Here is a 16005-nt window from a genome sequence, read left to right as displayed (position 1 = left end):
TCTTATGCAACTCTAGAAAAGAAATCTGGGGGGGAAAAAAATAGTGCATTGATCGAAAAAAAGTGTTTGTGTATCTGGCAGTTACAGTTAAAATACTTACATTAAATCAAAATGTAAACACTGTTGCTTATTTTATAAAATAACCTACCAAATAAATAAAACTTTTTAAAAGAAATATAATGTTGTACATTTATATTTGCACATGTGCAATATTCCCACAATAGAAACCTTCATATAACAGTTTTTAAAATTTGACATTTATTAAATAAAAGTAGCACGTTGTCCTTCGTTGCTCTGTACAGACATGAGTCGTCTACAGTCCACAGCAGTTGTTAAGAGTTTTCTTTGGGCTGATTTGATTCAGTCTGACCTGAGAGTCTGACTGTGGCCTCAGTTTGACATTTTTCTTCACTTCTCTGTGTGAAAGTAAAAAGGCAGGAGTGTTGCCACGGGTTACCAAGCAAAAAACGAGCAAAGAAATTAACTCAAACTCTCTCTCTCTGACCTCCTACCTTGCCAGATGAAGCACAGCCTCTGTGATGTTTGTACCCTCTTTGGCACTCGTTTCGCAGAACAAGGCACCGTACATCTACAAGCAAAGCACCGACATCCCTGAGTGCATTCAGTTTACTTAGACACCTTAGACGCCAGGTGTCTGTATAAATACTTTTCCACTAGGTGAAATGGAGAAAAAAAATAAAATAAAATAACACACCTTGGCCAACTTTTCACCGTGCAAACTGCTCACACAGCTTCCCTCAGGAAGCTCCCCTCGGAGGTCCACCTTGTTTCCAATAACACACATGGGTATTTTCTCCTCCGCTGACTCCTTAATAGAAACAAAGCAGACGATAAATTCTGTTCCTAGTTTTTAAATAGTGCTTCTTTTGTCATCTTTTCAACAACTGATCGTCACCACTGCAGTTACCTGAATCTGATCCACCCATGCTCTGACGTTAAGGAAGCTGCTTTCTGAAGTCACGTCATAGAGGAGCAGGACTCCGTGAGCTTTACGGAAGTAAGACCTGGCAATACTACGAAACCTAAAATAAACATAAAAACTCATTTTACTCTAGTGTCTTTTAATTGAGTCAATAATTAAAGAGGTTTACATGTGTTAGAACCAAAATGATAGCACCACATTTTCAGTTTTCATTAAACGGTTCTCATGGAGGTGCTGTACCTCTCCTGCCCCGCTGTGTCCCAGATCTGCAGATTTGTCTTCTCGCCATCCACCAACATCCTCTTCATTTGGAAATCAACCCCTGGGGAAAAAAAGAAAAGAAAAGCAGATTTATATCTCTGAGCTCAAGCGAGTGCCAGTGTTTAATCAAAAGATATGTTTGCCATGGCACGCACCCAGTGTTGTCTGAATATCATCTCTGAACTCGTTAAGGGTCAATCTCAGCAGGAAGCTGGACTTCCCCGCTCCTGCGTCTCCCGCTAAAACCAGGCGGTACATCTGGGTGGGCTCATCACATGCTTCCATGTCTGCTTCCAACGGCTGCTTAAAGGGAGCATAAGATAACAAGGTTACCCAACACTGACCATATAAAGCAAGCATCATTTAGTTACCTTTCAGAAATGAGACTACGCAGCACACAAAACTACAATTTAAATCAATACAAAATTACAAGAAAGAGCAACGCTAAACACAACACCAAAGAAGAAACCAAAGGAAAAGTGGGAATGCAAAAACGTTAAATCAAGAACCGGTTTACCTTTGGAGAAAAGGCAGATAAACGTCTTCGTAGGGAAGAAGCGATGGAGGTGGCCATACTCGGAGCCATTGACACGGCAGCTTCAGATTTCACTTCTGATATCTGTAAGAAAAACACAAATTCAATGTCCCGAGAGCAGAGGAGCATATTGGCATCGAGCGATCCTGGACCTGTCCCCCACCTCCATGTCAGATGGGACACACGAGTAACTGAAGTGCACAGTTTCCACCGAGCTTCTGCTGTCGTCGCTGTCGTAGTCACTGCCCGAGCTCTCAGCTGTGTCCATCGGCAGGGAGACCCCACTGTCCAGGTATTTATCGGCCCAGGTGGCCACATGAGAGTAGGTCAGTTTGCTCGGGACCTCCAAGCTGTACGAAAACACCCGACGCAAACTATGGCTTTAGATGTGACACTTAAGTGCGTAGACATCAATCGGTAGAGGCATACAGGTGTGTAAAAATCTTTATATACCCGCTATGGTTGAGCGTGCTCTGTCGGAGGGGTTTCATTCTCCTGGCTGGGATTTCATTTTGGGGAGACAGCTGTTGAGCAGATTAGGAAAGTCAGGGAGAAAAAAAACACCTTAAACTCATGAAAACAGTTGACTGTGAGCTTCTACCTGACAGAGCCAGAGGGTATAGGGAAACATGCTATTAGAACAAAAGAGACTTACCCTTCTTTTAGCTGCAACTGCTTCACTTGCCAATACCGAGCGCAGGTCGTCATTACTGTCATACAGCTTTTTATTCAGTTCCCTAATGATGCATTTAAGGAAATACGTGAGAGTCGCATATACATACAATTATTGCACTTCCTTACTTTACTGTATGGGATTGTCAAGCAGTCAAACACTCCTTATAAATGGTCAGTCAATGCTACTATTTATGTGTAGTTTTTATTCTAAAGACATAATTTAAACAAGCACGCAACATCCCCAGGAGCGGCATACCTTTGGCCACTTTAGTAGCTGTCCAGTGAATTCACAGTGAGACAGCACACGAGCGTTCACATTAGTCTGCCTTAAAGGTTTTACCATTTAACTAATAAAATCAGTCATTATGCAAATAGCAAAAATCCCACTATTCTGTTACCCCCAGTTAGTCCAGATAAGTGGCAGACTCATACAACTAGATTAGAAAGATTAGAGGCATTTAGGAGGTACTTGGCTCTTCTATTACATCGTAGGGAGAGCAATAAATATTTGCATGAACTTGGATTCTCAAATCCAAGTTCATGTTGTTTATATAGAGCTCATAAATGTCAAACAGGAGTGACACTGTCAAACCTGTGCGCTTTATTTACTCACGTAGAAGAGCTTGAAAGTACTGACTAGAGTCATTACATTATTGTTTTAAAAAGTCAGCATAAACACATTATTATGAGCTTAAAGGCAGACTTACTGGAGAATCTGAATCTGACTGGAGTACGACTGGTATTCCATAGCCATCCTCTTCAAATCTTCCGTTTCTCTGTGAAAGGACGCACACACCTTATATGGATTGTGGTTTCTGAGCGTCAGAATCGTCAGGTCAGGTCTGACAATAGCTTTACCGTTCATGTTGAGCTTTCTGATCCGCATACACGTTCTTCAGCTTGTCCAGCTCTGAGTGCAGGATGGCGATGTTTGTCTGGGCTTGCAGAAGAGAGCCGCGTAGCTGCTCGTTCTCCTGTGAGGAGATTCGGTCAATGACAACATAAAAATAAAGATAAAAACATTTTGGGATTTACTGGACTAATCTTGTAGTTTGACTTACGTGTGAGAGATTGCTGATTTGTCCGCTCAGTCTGAGCATCTCTTCCTTTGAATGGTTCAGTTCAGAGTCTTCTTTACTCTTAAATCAATTTAAAAAAAACAAAAGCAGTTACATTAAGATTTGGTTAAACAGTTTTACATTTTAATTATATGAAGCAAAGAAAAGCCAAAATACAAAGTAACAGCCACCAGATCTTTTATTGTGAAAGAATGAAACACCAGCAGTTCAGAGTTTAGACATTTTTATATATAAAGTTCAAAACATTTAAATAAAGGATGATTTTTAAGAGAATTGCAACTCATTTGTAGCAAACAGGATGTTTTACAGTTTAAAATGACCTGATGCTGCGATTTAGAAACACTGTTGAGTGTTTCTAAATTACTTTAAACACACAGACTTGCCTCCAATCTCTTGAAACGTACCATCTTATATCCATCAAACTGTATGCTCACAATAAGTTAACGCTGTGTAAGAGCAGCTGATCTATCACGTTCACCATCTACAGGACAAGGAAACCAACTGCTTCCACTATACTGTATGTGCCAAGCAGACATTTGGTACTATTGCAATACAGAGGAGTCTTACTATTAAAGCTACACAGTACTCCAATTACATGTCTTACATAATAACCTAATTGCATTGTTTTGTTTACTTTGCAAGTTCACGTAATAATGTCTCGTCTTCCTCGTTGATAGGAAATTATTAACCAGGAATTACTGTCAAAAACTTAAGTAGATGTTTTTAAGATGACTTCTGCTGAAGGTTTAAATTCAAAACGGCTTAAGTGAATCATCAGAGAGTCTTTATTTGACCGGGCTGATGTTGGTCACCATCCACAATAGTCACAGACACTGGAAATTTGTCTGACACAACATATGCTGCATGAGGTGGCAATCATATTTTTGCATTGTGGACACCAAAATGCTAGTGTGGCCTGTAGATGAACTACAGTAAGCCACATAGAGGTGCATTTTTGTGACGCTGTAGCTTCTTAAAGGCTTTTAAACAGCTGGGTACTGTAACACTAACTGATATTTTTGCAAAGAGCTGCTTCATGTGTTTAATCAAAAAACGCTTGGCTGTGAATAGGCTGTAGTCAACATAAAGGGGTTACACATAGTGTTTTTTTCGTTTTTAAATGACCCGTTTTGCAGGCATCCTTATGACTCTGCATTATCAAACTTGCTCTGTTCTATATTCTATATCAGGTCAGTCCTTTTTGCCAGTTGAAATATTTTCATAGAACTGTTATATTTGTTGCAGTTTCTCGTTCCCTCTTTGCCACACCTCTCTTTAAAAAAAGATTTGTTTTTATCTCAGCGAGTCTTTTTGCCAGGATAATTAAAAGCATATCTAAAAATCCAAAAACTGATGTCAGCTTCTACCTTGTGACAGGAAAGTTAAAAATCACACATATACATAACTCCCGTGAGATATGTCTGACAAATTATGACAACAAGTGCTTTACAACACTTTAAAGTCGATAATTTTCAGCAGACACTGGCAATCACTGTTTGCCATGACACAGGGACAACTCGCTACAAGAAGCCAAAAAAAAAAAAAAAAAGGTTTTGGCCAGTTCCTGCTTTAAATGGGTGTGGAGTGAATTTCTGGCTTCACTTTTTATGCCTCATTTACTCTATGCATTTAAATGCCTCCAGCATGGTTCGATTGAACAGTACAGGTAGTGTCTATACAATGTGTGCTTTTACATCTATGTTAATGCACGTAATATGAAGCCTTAGAATGAGCGCAGCTAGTCTCCAAAATACACACAACTCTCTCTTAATTATGCTTTCCCTCTTTTTTTGTCTCCTCCTTTATTCAATTCATCTTTCCTCTGTATTTTTATTCACTATTCAAATCACCAAGGCTAACTTATTGTATAGCTAACCACAAATGTGTATGTTTACATTACATTTTCTGCTACGTCTAATGTGAACGGAGAAGCAAAATGCACCAGTAAAAAGTCTTGTTTTTAAGCGAAATCTTGACATTTTCTGGAAATGCTGTCATTTCTGGATGAAAGGTAGTGAGCAGACTTTATCTGTCTGCACGGTCCATCACACTTTCCCAGAAAGCAAGCAGCAGCAGCTAGACATCCTACAAGAGCTTGTGTGTTGCTTTTCAGATACAGAGGCTTTCTTCTCTTTTTGTATGTTGTTAGAGAACATCATGGGGGAACAAAGTAGACAGCTGTCTGTGAAATACGAAAAAAAACAACAACCTACCTTTAACAGTCTTTCCACACTGGCATGCAGGTCTGCAACTTCATTCTCATGCCTCCTCTGCAAGCCGGCCATAATTTCTTCCATTTTCTTTCTCTCCTGTGAAACCGAAGCAGTTAGAAGTGCAGGCCAGCTCAGGCCTTGAAGAGGGGCTTTCCTGTGACTTTACAGAGGCTCTTTGTGAAAACACATGTAACTAGCTGCTGTGGGCTGTGCCACAAATTTGCAGGTAGCTCACATGAAACACTGAGGAATGAGTGCAATCTTTCCACTTCAACAGGGAATCAAATGCAATCATTTAGTCCACTTGTCTGCGTGCTGTTTATTGATTAAATATGCTGCCTTTCATGATGAAATTTCTTACGTTTAACTTCTAAGTATTGAAGTAAATCACAGGAGCAACGCTTCACATACTATGAACCCTGCAGCTATTCCACTCACCTCGTCTCTCGCCCTCTCCTCCGTCCTAGCGAGATGTTGTTGTATATCGTCCTCCAGCTCTGTCAGCTGACTGTGATTTAAGCCCTCGGCTCTGTTTGAACAGAAAAGTCTGTTTGAGTCCATCCTTCAAGCACGCTCAGTCAAAGCAGATCCTCCAACAGCAATCCGAATACAAAAATGAGCAGCACATAAAACCAGAAGAGTCCATTTATTTGATCTAGCTGACTGATTTGACTTGAAACCTGCTACACTTGTGGCTTCGCTCTTCAGCTCAGACAACACGTGAGCCAACCAGAGTCGAGGGAGGGACAGAATTTCAAAACAAGACTCCCCAGGTGATTGCTACTGAGGTACTGATTACTGCCAGTGGAGTTTCTTAATTAGATGCCCACACACATTTATTCTACTTTATGTGGGGAAAAGGTTACTTTATAGATACAACTAATGGAAACAGATGGAAATACCCAAGCTATGAAACAATTAAACGACTGGGAAGGGCAGCAAATTTTAGTCTTCCTACTTCCTTGAGAAAGGAATGTTAACTTTCCCATTCCATGCAGTTAGTGAAGCACACAAAGCTCTTAGAGACACACTCACTTTTGTTTGTTATGACAGAGATTCCATGGCTTAACAGACTGTCTTTACAGGAAATTATTAAAAAGGCTGAAGTCAAACCTTGATTAACCCTTTAAGACACAAACTACTAAAAGTCACTGTTTGGCTACTCAAAGTAAGCAATCAGGAGTGGTTGTAGACCTTAAGCAGCATCAACTTTTTTGTAAAAACATCCATCTTCTTCTGCTTATCCAGGTCAGGGTTGCAGGGGGGCTGGAGCCTATCCCTAACACATAGAGACAGACAACCATTCGAACTCAGGTTCACACCTACGAGTGTCACTACTAAGAAAAACATCAGATAAAGCTGCACATTTACGGAGCAGATAAACAAAGGGGAAAAAGCTGAGATAGTTAAGTCTCGGCTGATGGGTGTTGCCCATGGTGCAATATTTCTTCACTCACCCACTTTCACTCTCCATGTATTTATGAACCACCTTGCATTCAATTATTAGTTTTTATTCGTCTCTGGCTCGCTTACACAGTGTGTCTTTTATCCTGTCTTCCTATTAAAAAGGAGTTTTTTCTTCCCACTGACACTAAGTGCTTGCTCATAGGGGGTTTTCTCTTTATTAGTGTTGGGGATTTACCTTACAAAAATCCTTCAGGCAACTCTTGTTGTGATTTAGCACTACATAAATAAAACTGAATTGACTTCAAAGGAGCTGCAGGAAAGTTTGGCATTCAGTGGAGCAGCCACATGGATGCATGGACAGGGTCTACACAGAAGAGAATTGAACCTAAAAAAGATGATTTCTTTAAATTTAGGATTAGCGTCTTCAAACAAAGCACAAAAAAGCCCCTCACAATCCCCTCATTTGGGGAGTACAGGAATCGGTGGTATTTAGAGCTCGCCATACCTGCAACACAGCATAAAATACTTCAAAACTTTAAATGATCTGAATGTAAAAGTAGTTGAATATCTCGCAAAAAGACTTTGTTGTATAAAAGGAAGTTTTTGTGTCAGGATGCGATTCAGAAGCACAGTTTGACACCCATGTCAGAGAAGGATAGAGGAAGACCTTGTGTATGCAAACCACTGGCAGTGTTATACTAAGAACACCCTAATCCAAATCACAGAGGTGCTTTTATTATTATTATTTTTCTATTTCAGAACAGTGACTGATGAGCCAGCTGACAGATGGCATATGAGACTGCAGCAACATCAGAAGGGTCAACTAGCAGTTAGATCTCCACTAATCAGAACTGTTGAAATCTGCACAGATTCACAGTCTGCCCAAATAAACATTTAACTCTGCTGTTGTGTCTCTAGCTCATTTGGGGAAAACAATTACAATACATTAGCTTAAGAAAATATGCAAATTGCACACTGACAAAAGTAGTGAAGACCGGAGGGTTAAACACTTAGCAGCTTCAGCAGTTAGATAGTAAACTACATTAAAAATGCACTTTAACTGCATCCACAAGAGGGCAGCCACTTCATATCTGCTCATATCATCACTGGGACCCATGTGCTGTGACTTCCTGCTGATTGTTATAAATGGTAAATGGCCTGCATTTGTATAGCGCTTTTCTAGTCCCTAAGGACCCCAAAGCGCTTTACACTACATTCAGTCATTCACACACACATTCACACACTGGCAATGGCAAGCTACATTGTAGCCACAGCTGCCCTGGGGCGCACTGACAGAGGCGAGGCTGCCGGACACTGGCGCCACCGGGCCCTCTGACCACCACCAGTAGGCAAACATGGGGTTAGTATCTTGCCCAAGGATATTTGGCATGCAGCCAGGAGGCAGCCTGGGATCGAACCACCGACCTTCTGATTAGTGGCTAACCTGCTCTGCCACCTGAGCTACAGCCACTGATACTGATTTGACTTTACAAGCTCCTCCTAAATCTACTGACCACACGCAGGACAGTTGCTCTTACCGCTTCAGACTGGTTTCAAGCTGTTCACACTGAAGTCTGCTGTCCAGGCTTTGGCTGATCAGGGAGTGGATGAGTTCCTCATACTGCTGCAGGAGAGTCATGTTTGCAGAGGAGTGAATGGCCTTGTAAAGATCGGCCAGCTGCTCCCTGAAACTATGACAACACAACAGTTAGTAACCACCTGCTGACTGACATGTTTTCAGTTGCATATTTTGACTAAAATATGGTTTTAGCAGCAAATTATAAACTCCTGGAGGGCTAAAAGATAGGTGTTAAAAGTTGATCGTTTCAGAAAGAGAAAGCAGTGCAACAGACCATTCATGATGGATATCCACTGTGGAATAAATGGGTGAAACAAAAAGGTAGAGGTAAACATCTTTTGACAAAATATTGTTATATATAGTTAGTGCTGTAATTTCTGTTTCAACCCTTCAATTAAAAGATAAAACTTAGTACATCAGTCGGTATCTTGAGTGTTTGAAATCTACTCTGATGTGGTGTACAGAGCTACGTTTAGGACATTTTTCTCAGTGTTAAAAAAGTTTCTAGATCTCATTAGTATACAGCAAGATAGCAAAATCTAGCTTTTCTAGGTTTGGAGAAGATCTATACAGATCTAAAACAGTTTGGGTTTCTGTGTGTCACTGATCACCATTAGAGAAAACTGTGAAAACTTCCATTTAGAAATAATGTAACAAATATAATGCCAAGCTGAGCTATGCTTAAAGATAGTTGCATTTTTTAAACTATATTTTTCTGTATTGTTTTCTTTTTTTCTTTCTACAGTGTTGAGTCACATAATACAATACTGAAATGTAACTTATTACAAATACTAATATTTTACTTTGAGTAAATGTCCTTGAATGTTCTATACAAATATTGTACTTTGTATTTCATACCATTTAATGTAAAGCTATTTATTTCTATCATTATTATTATTATTATTATTATTATTATTATTATTATTATTATTATTAATAATAATAATAATAATAATAATAATAATAATAATAATAATAATATTTAACATATACAATTATAGTAAGTAATGAAAATTGCCAGATGGTGCTAAAATGATTTATGCATTAATTAAGACTTCATCGTTGCTGAAACCATATACTTACATCCAAACCATAAACTGGCCTGACCTCTCCTTTAAGTCATAGAGCCACACACATTTCTCCCAGCCAGTCATGGGATCTAACCCCTAAACATCAACCCTACATACAAATAAAAACTTGGAAAAAAAAAAGTCACAAATGCAACAAAGTCTCTTTTTTTTCCAAGTCTTTCACTGAGTGCCCTGATATCAGTTAATCAGTAATAGTCCAGCAATATAATTGTGCATAGTACTTTAGGCATTTTAGGTATATTTAGTACTTAAAATGAACTTTACCACTTTGACCACTTTGCAAGAAACCTATTCAGTATAAACCACTATTTGAACTCATGTGCGTCAGCAGTTTTTAATACATCACATGTTTTTCTGACAAATATTCTGATTTCCTGTACTTCCCTCCGGCTTCCTCTTGGTTCCGAGTGGCACCCCATTTAAAAATCCTTTATAAACGCCCCTGCCACTAAGAAAGATGACATCAGTGACGATACAAAAGTTATGGGACGTAGGTATATACTTATTATCTTAGTATAAACGTCCAGTGTTTTTTGATTACATTCAAGCTGTATATCGTTTTTAAGGGTGAGCTTGTTTATTCTTCCAGTACACACCTGTACCGCATGACTAATCAGTGCAGCACAAAGCTAACAGTGGGGCAGCAGTAACCACTGGCCAGGTAATTTCCAGCCAGAATACGGGTAGAGCAAACTGGAGCTTCCCGGATGTGAGTTTACCTTTCGGTAAGGATGGATTTCGTATCTGCCTTGTCTTCAAACTCTTCCCAGGGGGAGTCTTGTGCTTGGGATGCCCCTGCGCCGAAAGACGCCAGATCCAGAGTCTCCGAAACCTCCTGAAACCTGGAGGAAAACCTGTTGTAGTCGATGTATCCGTCTTCGTGCGGGTCAAACTTGTCAAACAGAGTCCCGATCTCGGTTTCAGGGACGCTGAGCTCACGGCAGACTACAGTAAAGTCCTCGTACTCGATCTTACCGGACTTGTTCACGTCGCAAACAGAGAATAATCTCCGAAGGTTGGGTCGCTCCATAGTTACTGGTTTAAAAATAAAGTATAATCCAGAAAATGTTAGAATTTAACAAACTTGAGCCAAAATAAAAGCCCCCACCATCGTCTCAGAGTTACTGTAGAGGATTGGTCCAAACCTGCCTGTAGGCGGGTACCAGCCGAATCAATGGACCCTAATGTGCCTCCTCGTTTGGCTTGGACTGGAGTTAGATGTCATATATGTTTGCAGTGACGCTGTGATATAATAGAACTACAACAGACAACGCAGGTGCTTACCTGTGTTTACCTTTAAGGTGTGTGTGCTCCATGTGAGAGTTTTATCAGATAACCTGCGCACCATTGTTTGGCTGGGTTTGCAGAGTTTCTGACAACACCCTGAGAGGAAAAGCGGTAACCTGTGCTCAGAGTTGGGGCCCACAGTTTGTTCCAGCTGGGACTGCAGCAGCGTTTTGAAGTCACTGGCCACTTATTTAGAATAAGTGTTCCTTGAAATAACAACATTCCTAATCAGCCAATCACATGGCAGCAACTTAGTGCATTTAGGTATGTAGGCACCAATTGTGAAAGTTCAAAATGAGTATCTGAATATAGAAGGGTGAGTTAAGTGACTTTGACTATGACATGGTTTTAGGTACCAAGAAAGATAAATATCTGCTTCAAGCTAATAGTATGAAAACAGGAAATAAACCATGTTATGACGAAGTAATGCAGAAGAGCGTCTCTGAGCCCAACATGATGAATTTTCAAGCAGGTGAGCTACAGCAGCAAAGGATCACACCGACCTCTGCTCCTGACAGCCACAAATAGAAAACTAAGGCTATAAATCACACAGGGTCACCAAAATGAGACAAGAGAAAAGTGGAACTATTGCTTTGTTCTGTTTTTGCAGCAACTTTCAGATGGTATAGTCAGAATTTCGGGTAAACAACATGAAAGCATGAATCCATCCTCCTTGGTAATTAGTGGTTCAGGCTGATGGGGGTATAATGGTGTGGGGGATGTTTCCCTGGTTGCCCTAGTACCAACTCAAGCTGGAATACCTGAAACTTGGTAAAGCTGCTGAATATCAGTATCTCAGGTTAATTTTGAACGGCACTTACTATTGTATGAGTTTATAAAGCATTTATGTAGTTATTATTTGCAACATATCAGATGGTGCTGCCGCCATGCAGTAAAAGAAGAAATTACAGTTTATTCTGTTTATGATGGCAGTCCATAAATAATACATTTTAAGGTAGGAGCGAGGGGCGATTTAAATCGGACCTAGGGCCATGATTCACAGTCACTTCAACGCGCTTTATATTGTGAGGTAAAGACCTTACAATAACACAGGGACAATCCCAATAATCAAATGAGCCCTTAATGAGCAAGCACTTGGGAACAGTGGGAAAGGAAAGCTCCCTTTTAACCAGCTGGAGGTTAAATAAACAAATTTCTACCAGAAAATGATACAAATTGGTATTTGCATCAAATGTTAGATGGTAAAAAATAAAATTTCTTGCATATGGACCCATTAAAACCCAGATTTGAGGTCTCCCACTACAACGCTCTTGCAAAAACCTGCACCATTGTCTGAAAGGAAATGGTTAACCTACTGAAATCATGAGCCTTTCAAATAACAAAAATCTCCATTTTATCTTTATTTGAAAAATTAAAATAAAGTGCTTTTTATATACAATACAAAAAGAAAGAAAACAGTAGTGATGTATGATACAAAAAAATACAATTCACAATATTTTTTACATTGGCAGCTGAATTTACAAAACAACTTTACATAAAAACTTGTTTACTTACAATACATGTTGACAAGAGTCTGAGCAACTTGTACTGTCACAAATAGAAGAAGGCCCGACTATAGTGGTTCAATAAGTGAGAGCAGACGACGATACTTTCACTGTGGCATTAATAGTGTAGGCTTGTATTCAAATACAGAAAAACATATTCAGTACCTGCACATATTCGACTAAATCACTGCCACGCCGTATTTATTCTGCGCTTTGCAAATTTAATATTGTTCTGATGACAGCCGCTTCACCAAAAGCTGCCACTTGTTGTTTTTAATAACAGTCAAAGCATGAGTCTTTCATATTGCATGAGTGAATATAGCTGACTAGTCTTTGAAATTCAGTTTTGCAGTGCCATTTATAGGAAATGTAATATAATACTAATGCTTATATTTTTTTTAATATTTAAAAAAAAAAAGAAAAATCAGCCAGTGGTTATTTATGCACTACAGTTTAAGAATAAAATAGAATCCCTGACTGCGCTTGAAGCCACCCTAACAAAAATGTAAAATAAAACGACACCTCTCATGAGCACGTATTGTACAACATTGACACAATTAAATTACACGTATTCACGGTTTTGACGTTTTGTTTTTTACGTATGGCCAGTCCTGTCACACCTACAGTGTAGCGTTTGACTCCAGAGCACTACTACCTGGTTAGTTTATTATCCCCAAGAGGCACATCTCTTGATTATTGTTTCAGAAGGCATTCTCCATTCCCACCCCTCCCCCCAAGGCAGATTTGTAACCAAATCCATAACCTGCAGTGTACTAAGGCTCCTAACATGATGTGCAAATCCTGTGCTTTCTGAGTCACGATGTATATGCCTTCCCTTCAGGTACGCATTTTTTCTGTTGTTGTTGTTGTTGTTGTGAAGTATTGATTTTGCTGGCTGGATCACAATACTAGAGCCATACTCAAGTAAGAATAAAAAAATATTGGATGACATGAGAAACGCTTTCAAGTTACGCAATCATCTGATTTAGTTATATTAAAGCGAGAAAAATCAGTAAAATGAACAATTCCCCTGTTTATTACTGAATGACAATGAGAGTTATTGCCTTAATGGTTGCCTTTACAACCACCTAAGAGGCTGTTTTCTTCATCAACACTCTTCAGTTTATATTTATATCAAAGGTGGCAGTCTACAGGTGTGTTATTGAAATCACATTATTTTTAGGTGTTTGTTTTAGATTCAGTATGATTCAGTGACAGAACAGCTGTGAAAAAATGTCTCCATAAAATAACCTATTGGCCACATAATAATAATATTAATAATGACGATAATAAATATTGATAACCTTTCATCATGCTGCAATAAATGACCTGCCGCAAATTTAACATTACCGTTCCGGACGCTCGTCTTTTATCGTCTGTTTTTGTCACGCCAGCCTTTCAGAGCTGCATCATCTTTCTCCAGAAAACGCACCAAAATAGCTAAAATCTCTTGCATACTTGCGACTGCGGTGTAATGAGTGTGCGTCTCTTTGCGTGGGTGTGTGTTTGTAGTGCCACTGTATCTAAAGTAATTAACAGTGCCAACACCTTTGTGCTTACTCAGTCTCAAGGTGAGGTGTTTCTCGGTGTTTACCCCACTTCACATTATTTGCTTTGCATAGACTGCCTATCTCATGAAGAATAGCGTGATAATACCTGGAATGAGTCCCCCTCCCTTCCCTTTTATCATATTTGGTGAAAGAAAACCAAGACAAATCTAACAACTTAAAGTCAGTTGTCATCAGACAAATATGTATACCTAGTAAAGATGGCAATACTTAAAAAGCACATTTCTCTCTTTTCTTGGAGTGCAGTGATTGAGGTGGTAAGAGTTTCTGCATTTCTGCTTTCATCTTTTCAGATTTCTTTGTTCTTGCTGTGTTTGAATTAACTCTAAAATAATGAGTGTACTTGTGTGAATGTACACAGGCTATCCTGTAAGAAACATTACAGGACTTTTTTAATATATATGTATGTATATCTTGCCTGTCTTTGACTTGTTCGTGTGGATTCTGCTTTACCTTGCTACAGTACAGTACATAGTGCACAACCTCAGTGAAGGCTAAACTCTCGCAGAATGAAAATAAATCAGCAAACACTGCGTCAGGCGTCGTGTTCGAGCATCACTCTGCCTTTCAGAGTATTACCGGCATGTCATATGGACGGACTGTGAAAGGCAACTCTCTGAAATCTGTTCGCTAAATCGTGGTCACGATGCCATGTCAATGCTCGTTACATTCCCGTGAGCCGTACGTGAAAGTCTGAAGGCGAGCCGGAGCTTCTTCAGTGTGCTTCAAATGCACTTGAATAAGAGGGTGAGAGGAAAACGAAATAAAACGCACATGGACCACATCGACAGAATTAAAAAAGAAAGAAAAAGGAGCGAGAGAGAGAGTGCAAAATCTGTGTAATGTAAAGTCTCTCCACGAGAGTGCTGATTTTTCCCTCTTATGTTTTTGTCTTTCTCAACAAGTGCACTCTTTCCTTTGAGTTCAAAAGCAGTCACTCCATATAACATGAAGCCTGCCTCACACTATAGAGTCTTTAATCTCGGAGCCCAGCCGGACTCGAGGCCGGGGGCACGTGGGTGAAATCTCCACGTGGCTCTCTCTTAAGTTCAGAGGCCTCTTCTCCGATTCAGAGAAGCTCTTGCTGTTATCAGGTGACGAGCACTCGTGCGGTGGAGTGCTGCAGATGTAGTTGTCATTAAGGGTCTGGTACCCCTTGTGATCCGAAGCTGAGGTTGTGACTGTGTTGCCGTTGAGCGGCAAGTTTTCAGCGGGTTTCCCCACTATTCTGGGCTTCTTCTGCTGCATGTTCGGGCACTCTCCCTCCTTCAGCATGGACTTCATGTGGTCACGGTTCCTGTAAACCACAAAAAGGGAGAAGACTACCAGGGAAAACACCAGGAGGGCGCATACAACGATTAGCTCGTTCCAGTAGGTCTTTGTGTTGATCTGCGGCGAGCGGGCCTCCCCTGGCAGGATGATGATTTCCTCCTGTGAGATCTGCGGCGTACGTGAACGGCCTGTCAAGGTGGTGCTCTCCTCCTTGGCTTCGCCTCTCACACAGTAGTTTGCCAGCAGCTGTCTGAAGCCCTCCTCCACTGACCAGCACTCGTATGTTTCCTGCTTGTCCGCTTGAGCTACCACCACCAGTCCCCCCTCTGGGCTGGGGTAATGGAAATGACCTGCGCTCTCACCGAACTCCCACTTCCTTTCAGCTAAATTAGAGCGCAGGTTGCAGGGCAGTACTTTGAATGTGTTGGCTGGGATAATGATCACCTGGCATGACGACATCCCTGCGGAAAGTCAAAGCGTAGATGAGTCAGGTATGGCGTGAAAAAAGGCTGTACCACACGGCTGATACAGAATAATGTTTTTTTTAATCAACTCTCATTTTGAGAGGCATAGCACGGAAATGGAGAGTG

General features: G+C 40.3%; 2 protein-coding genes across 5 annotated transcripts in view; both read right to left on the bottom strand.

Moving 5' to 3' along the window:
- Positions 1-283: 283 nt before the first annotated feature.
- On the bottom strand, positions 284-11089 carry rasef2 (RAS and EF-hand domain containing 2). 3 transcript variants are annotated; one of them, XM_080874239.1, is made up of 18 exons: positions 11068-11089; positions 10503-10818; positions 8652-8804; positions 6145-6235; positions 5707-5802; positions 3476-3553; positions 3273-3388; positions 3122-3190; positions 2395-2476; positions 2193-2263; positions 1903-2089; positions 1722-1823; positions 1360-1507; positions 1184-1265; positions 929-1043; positions 716-829; positions 513-589; positions 284-416 (listed from the first exon to the last, which is right to left on the bottom strand). In XM_080874239.1, the coding sequence occupies exons 2-18, from the start codon at positions 10811-10813 to the stop codon at positions 314-316; spliced, it is 1995 nt and encodes a 664-aa protein (XP_080730365.1). In that variant the 5' UTR covers positions 10814-10818; positions 11068-11089; the 3' UTR covers positions 284-313. The 3 variants fall into 3 exon arrangements, with proteins under 3 accessions (XP_080730365.1, XP_080730367.1, XP_080730366.1); XM_080874241.1 differs by lacking the exon at positions 11068-11089 and having other exon boundaries at positions 716-826; positions 10503-10963; XM_080874240.1 differs by lacking the exon at positions 11068-11089 and having other exon boundaries at positions 1360-1504; positions 10503-10963.
- A 1333-nt stretch (positions 11090-12422) lies between these two features.
- The window catches only part of sema4ba (sema domain, immunoglobulin domain (Ig), transmembrane domain (TM) and short cytoplasmic domain, (semaphorin) 4Ba), a 41784-nt gene continuing 38201 nt past the window's right edge, over positions 12423-16005 (bottom strand). For both annotated transcript variants that reach the window (XM_080874464.1, XM_080874465.1), the window contains exon 15: positions 12423-15876. In XM_080874464.1, the coding sequence (XP_080730590.1) occupies positions 15104-15876 (773 nt within the window). In that variant the 3' untranslated portion in view covers positions 12423-15103. The remainder of the gene's footprint in view (positions 15877-16005) is intronic.

Source organism: Rhamphochromis sp. 'chilingali' (assembly GCF_963969265.1).
Source record: "Rhamphochromis sp. 'chilingali' genome assembly, chromosome: 2".
NCBI lineage: Eukaryota > Metazoa > Chordata > Actinopteri > Cichliformes > Cichlidae > Rhamphochromis > Rhamphochromis sp. 'chilingali'.
This window is presented reverse-complemented; position numbering and strand designations above follow the sequence as displayed.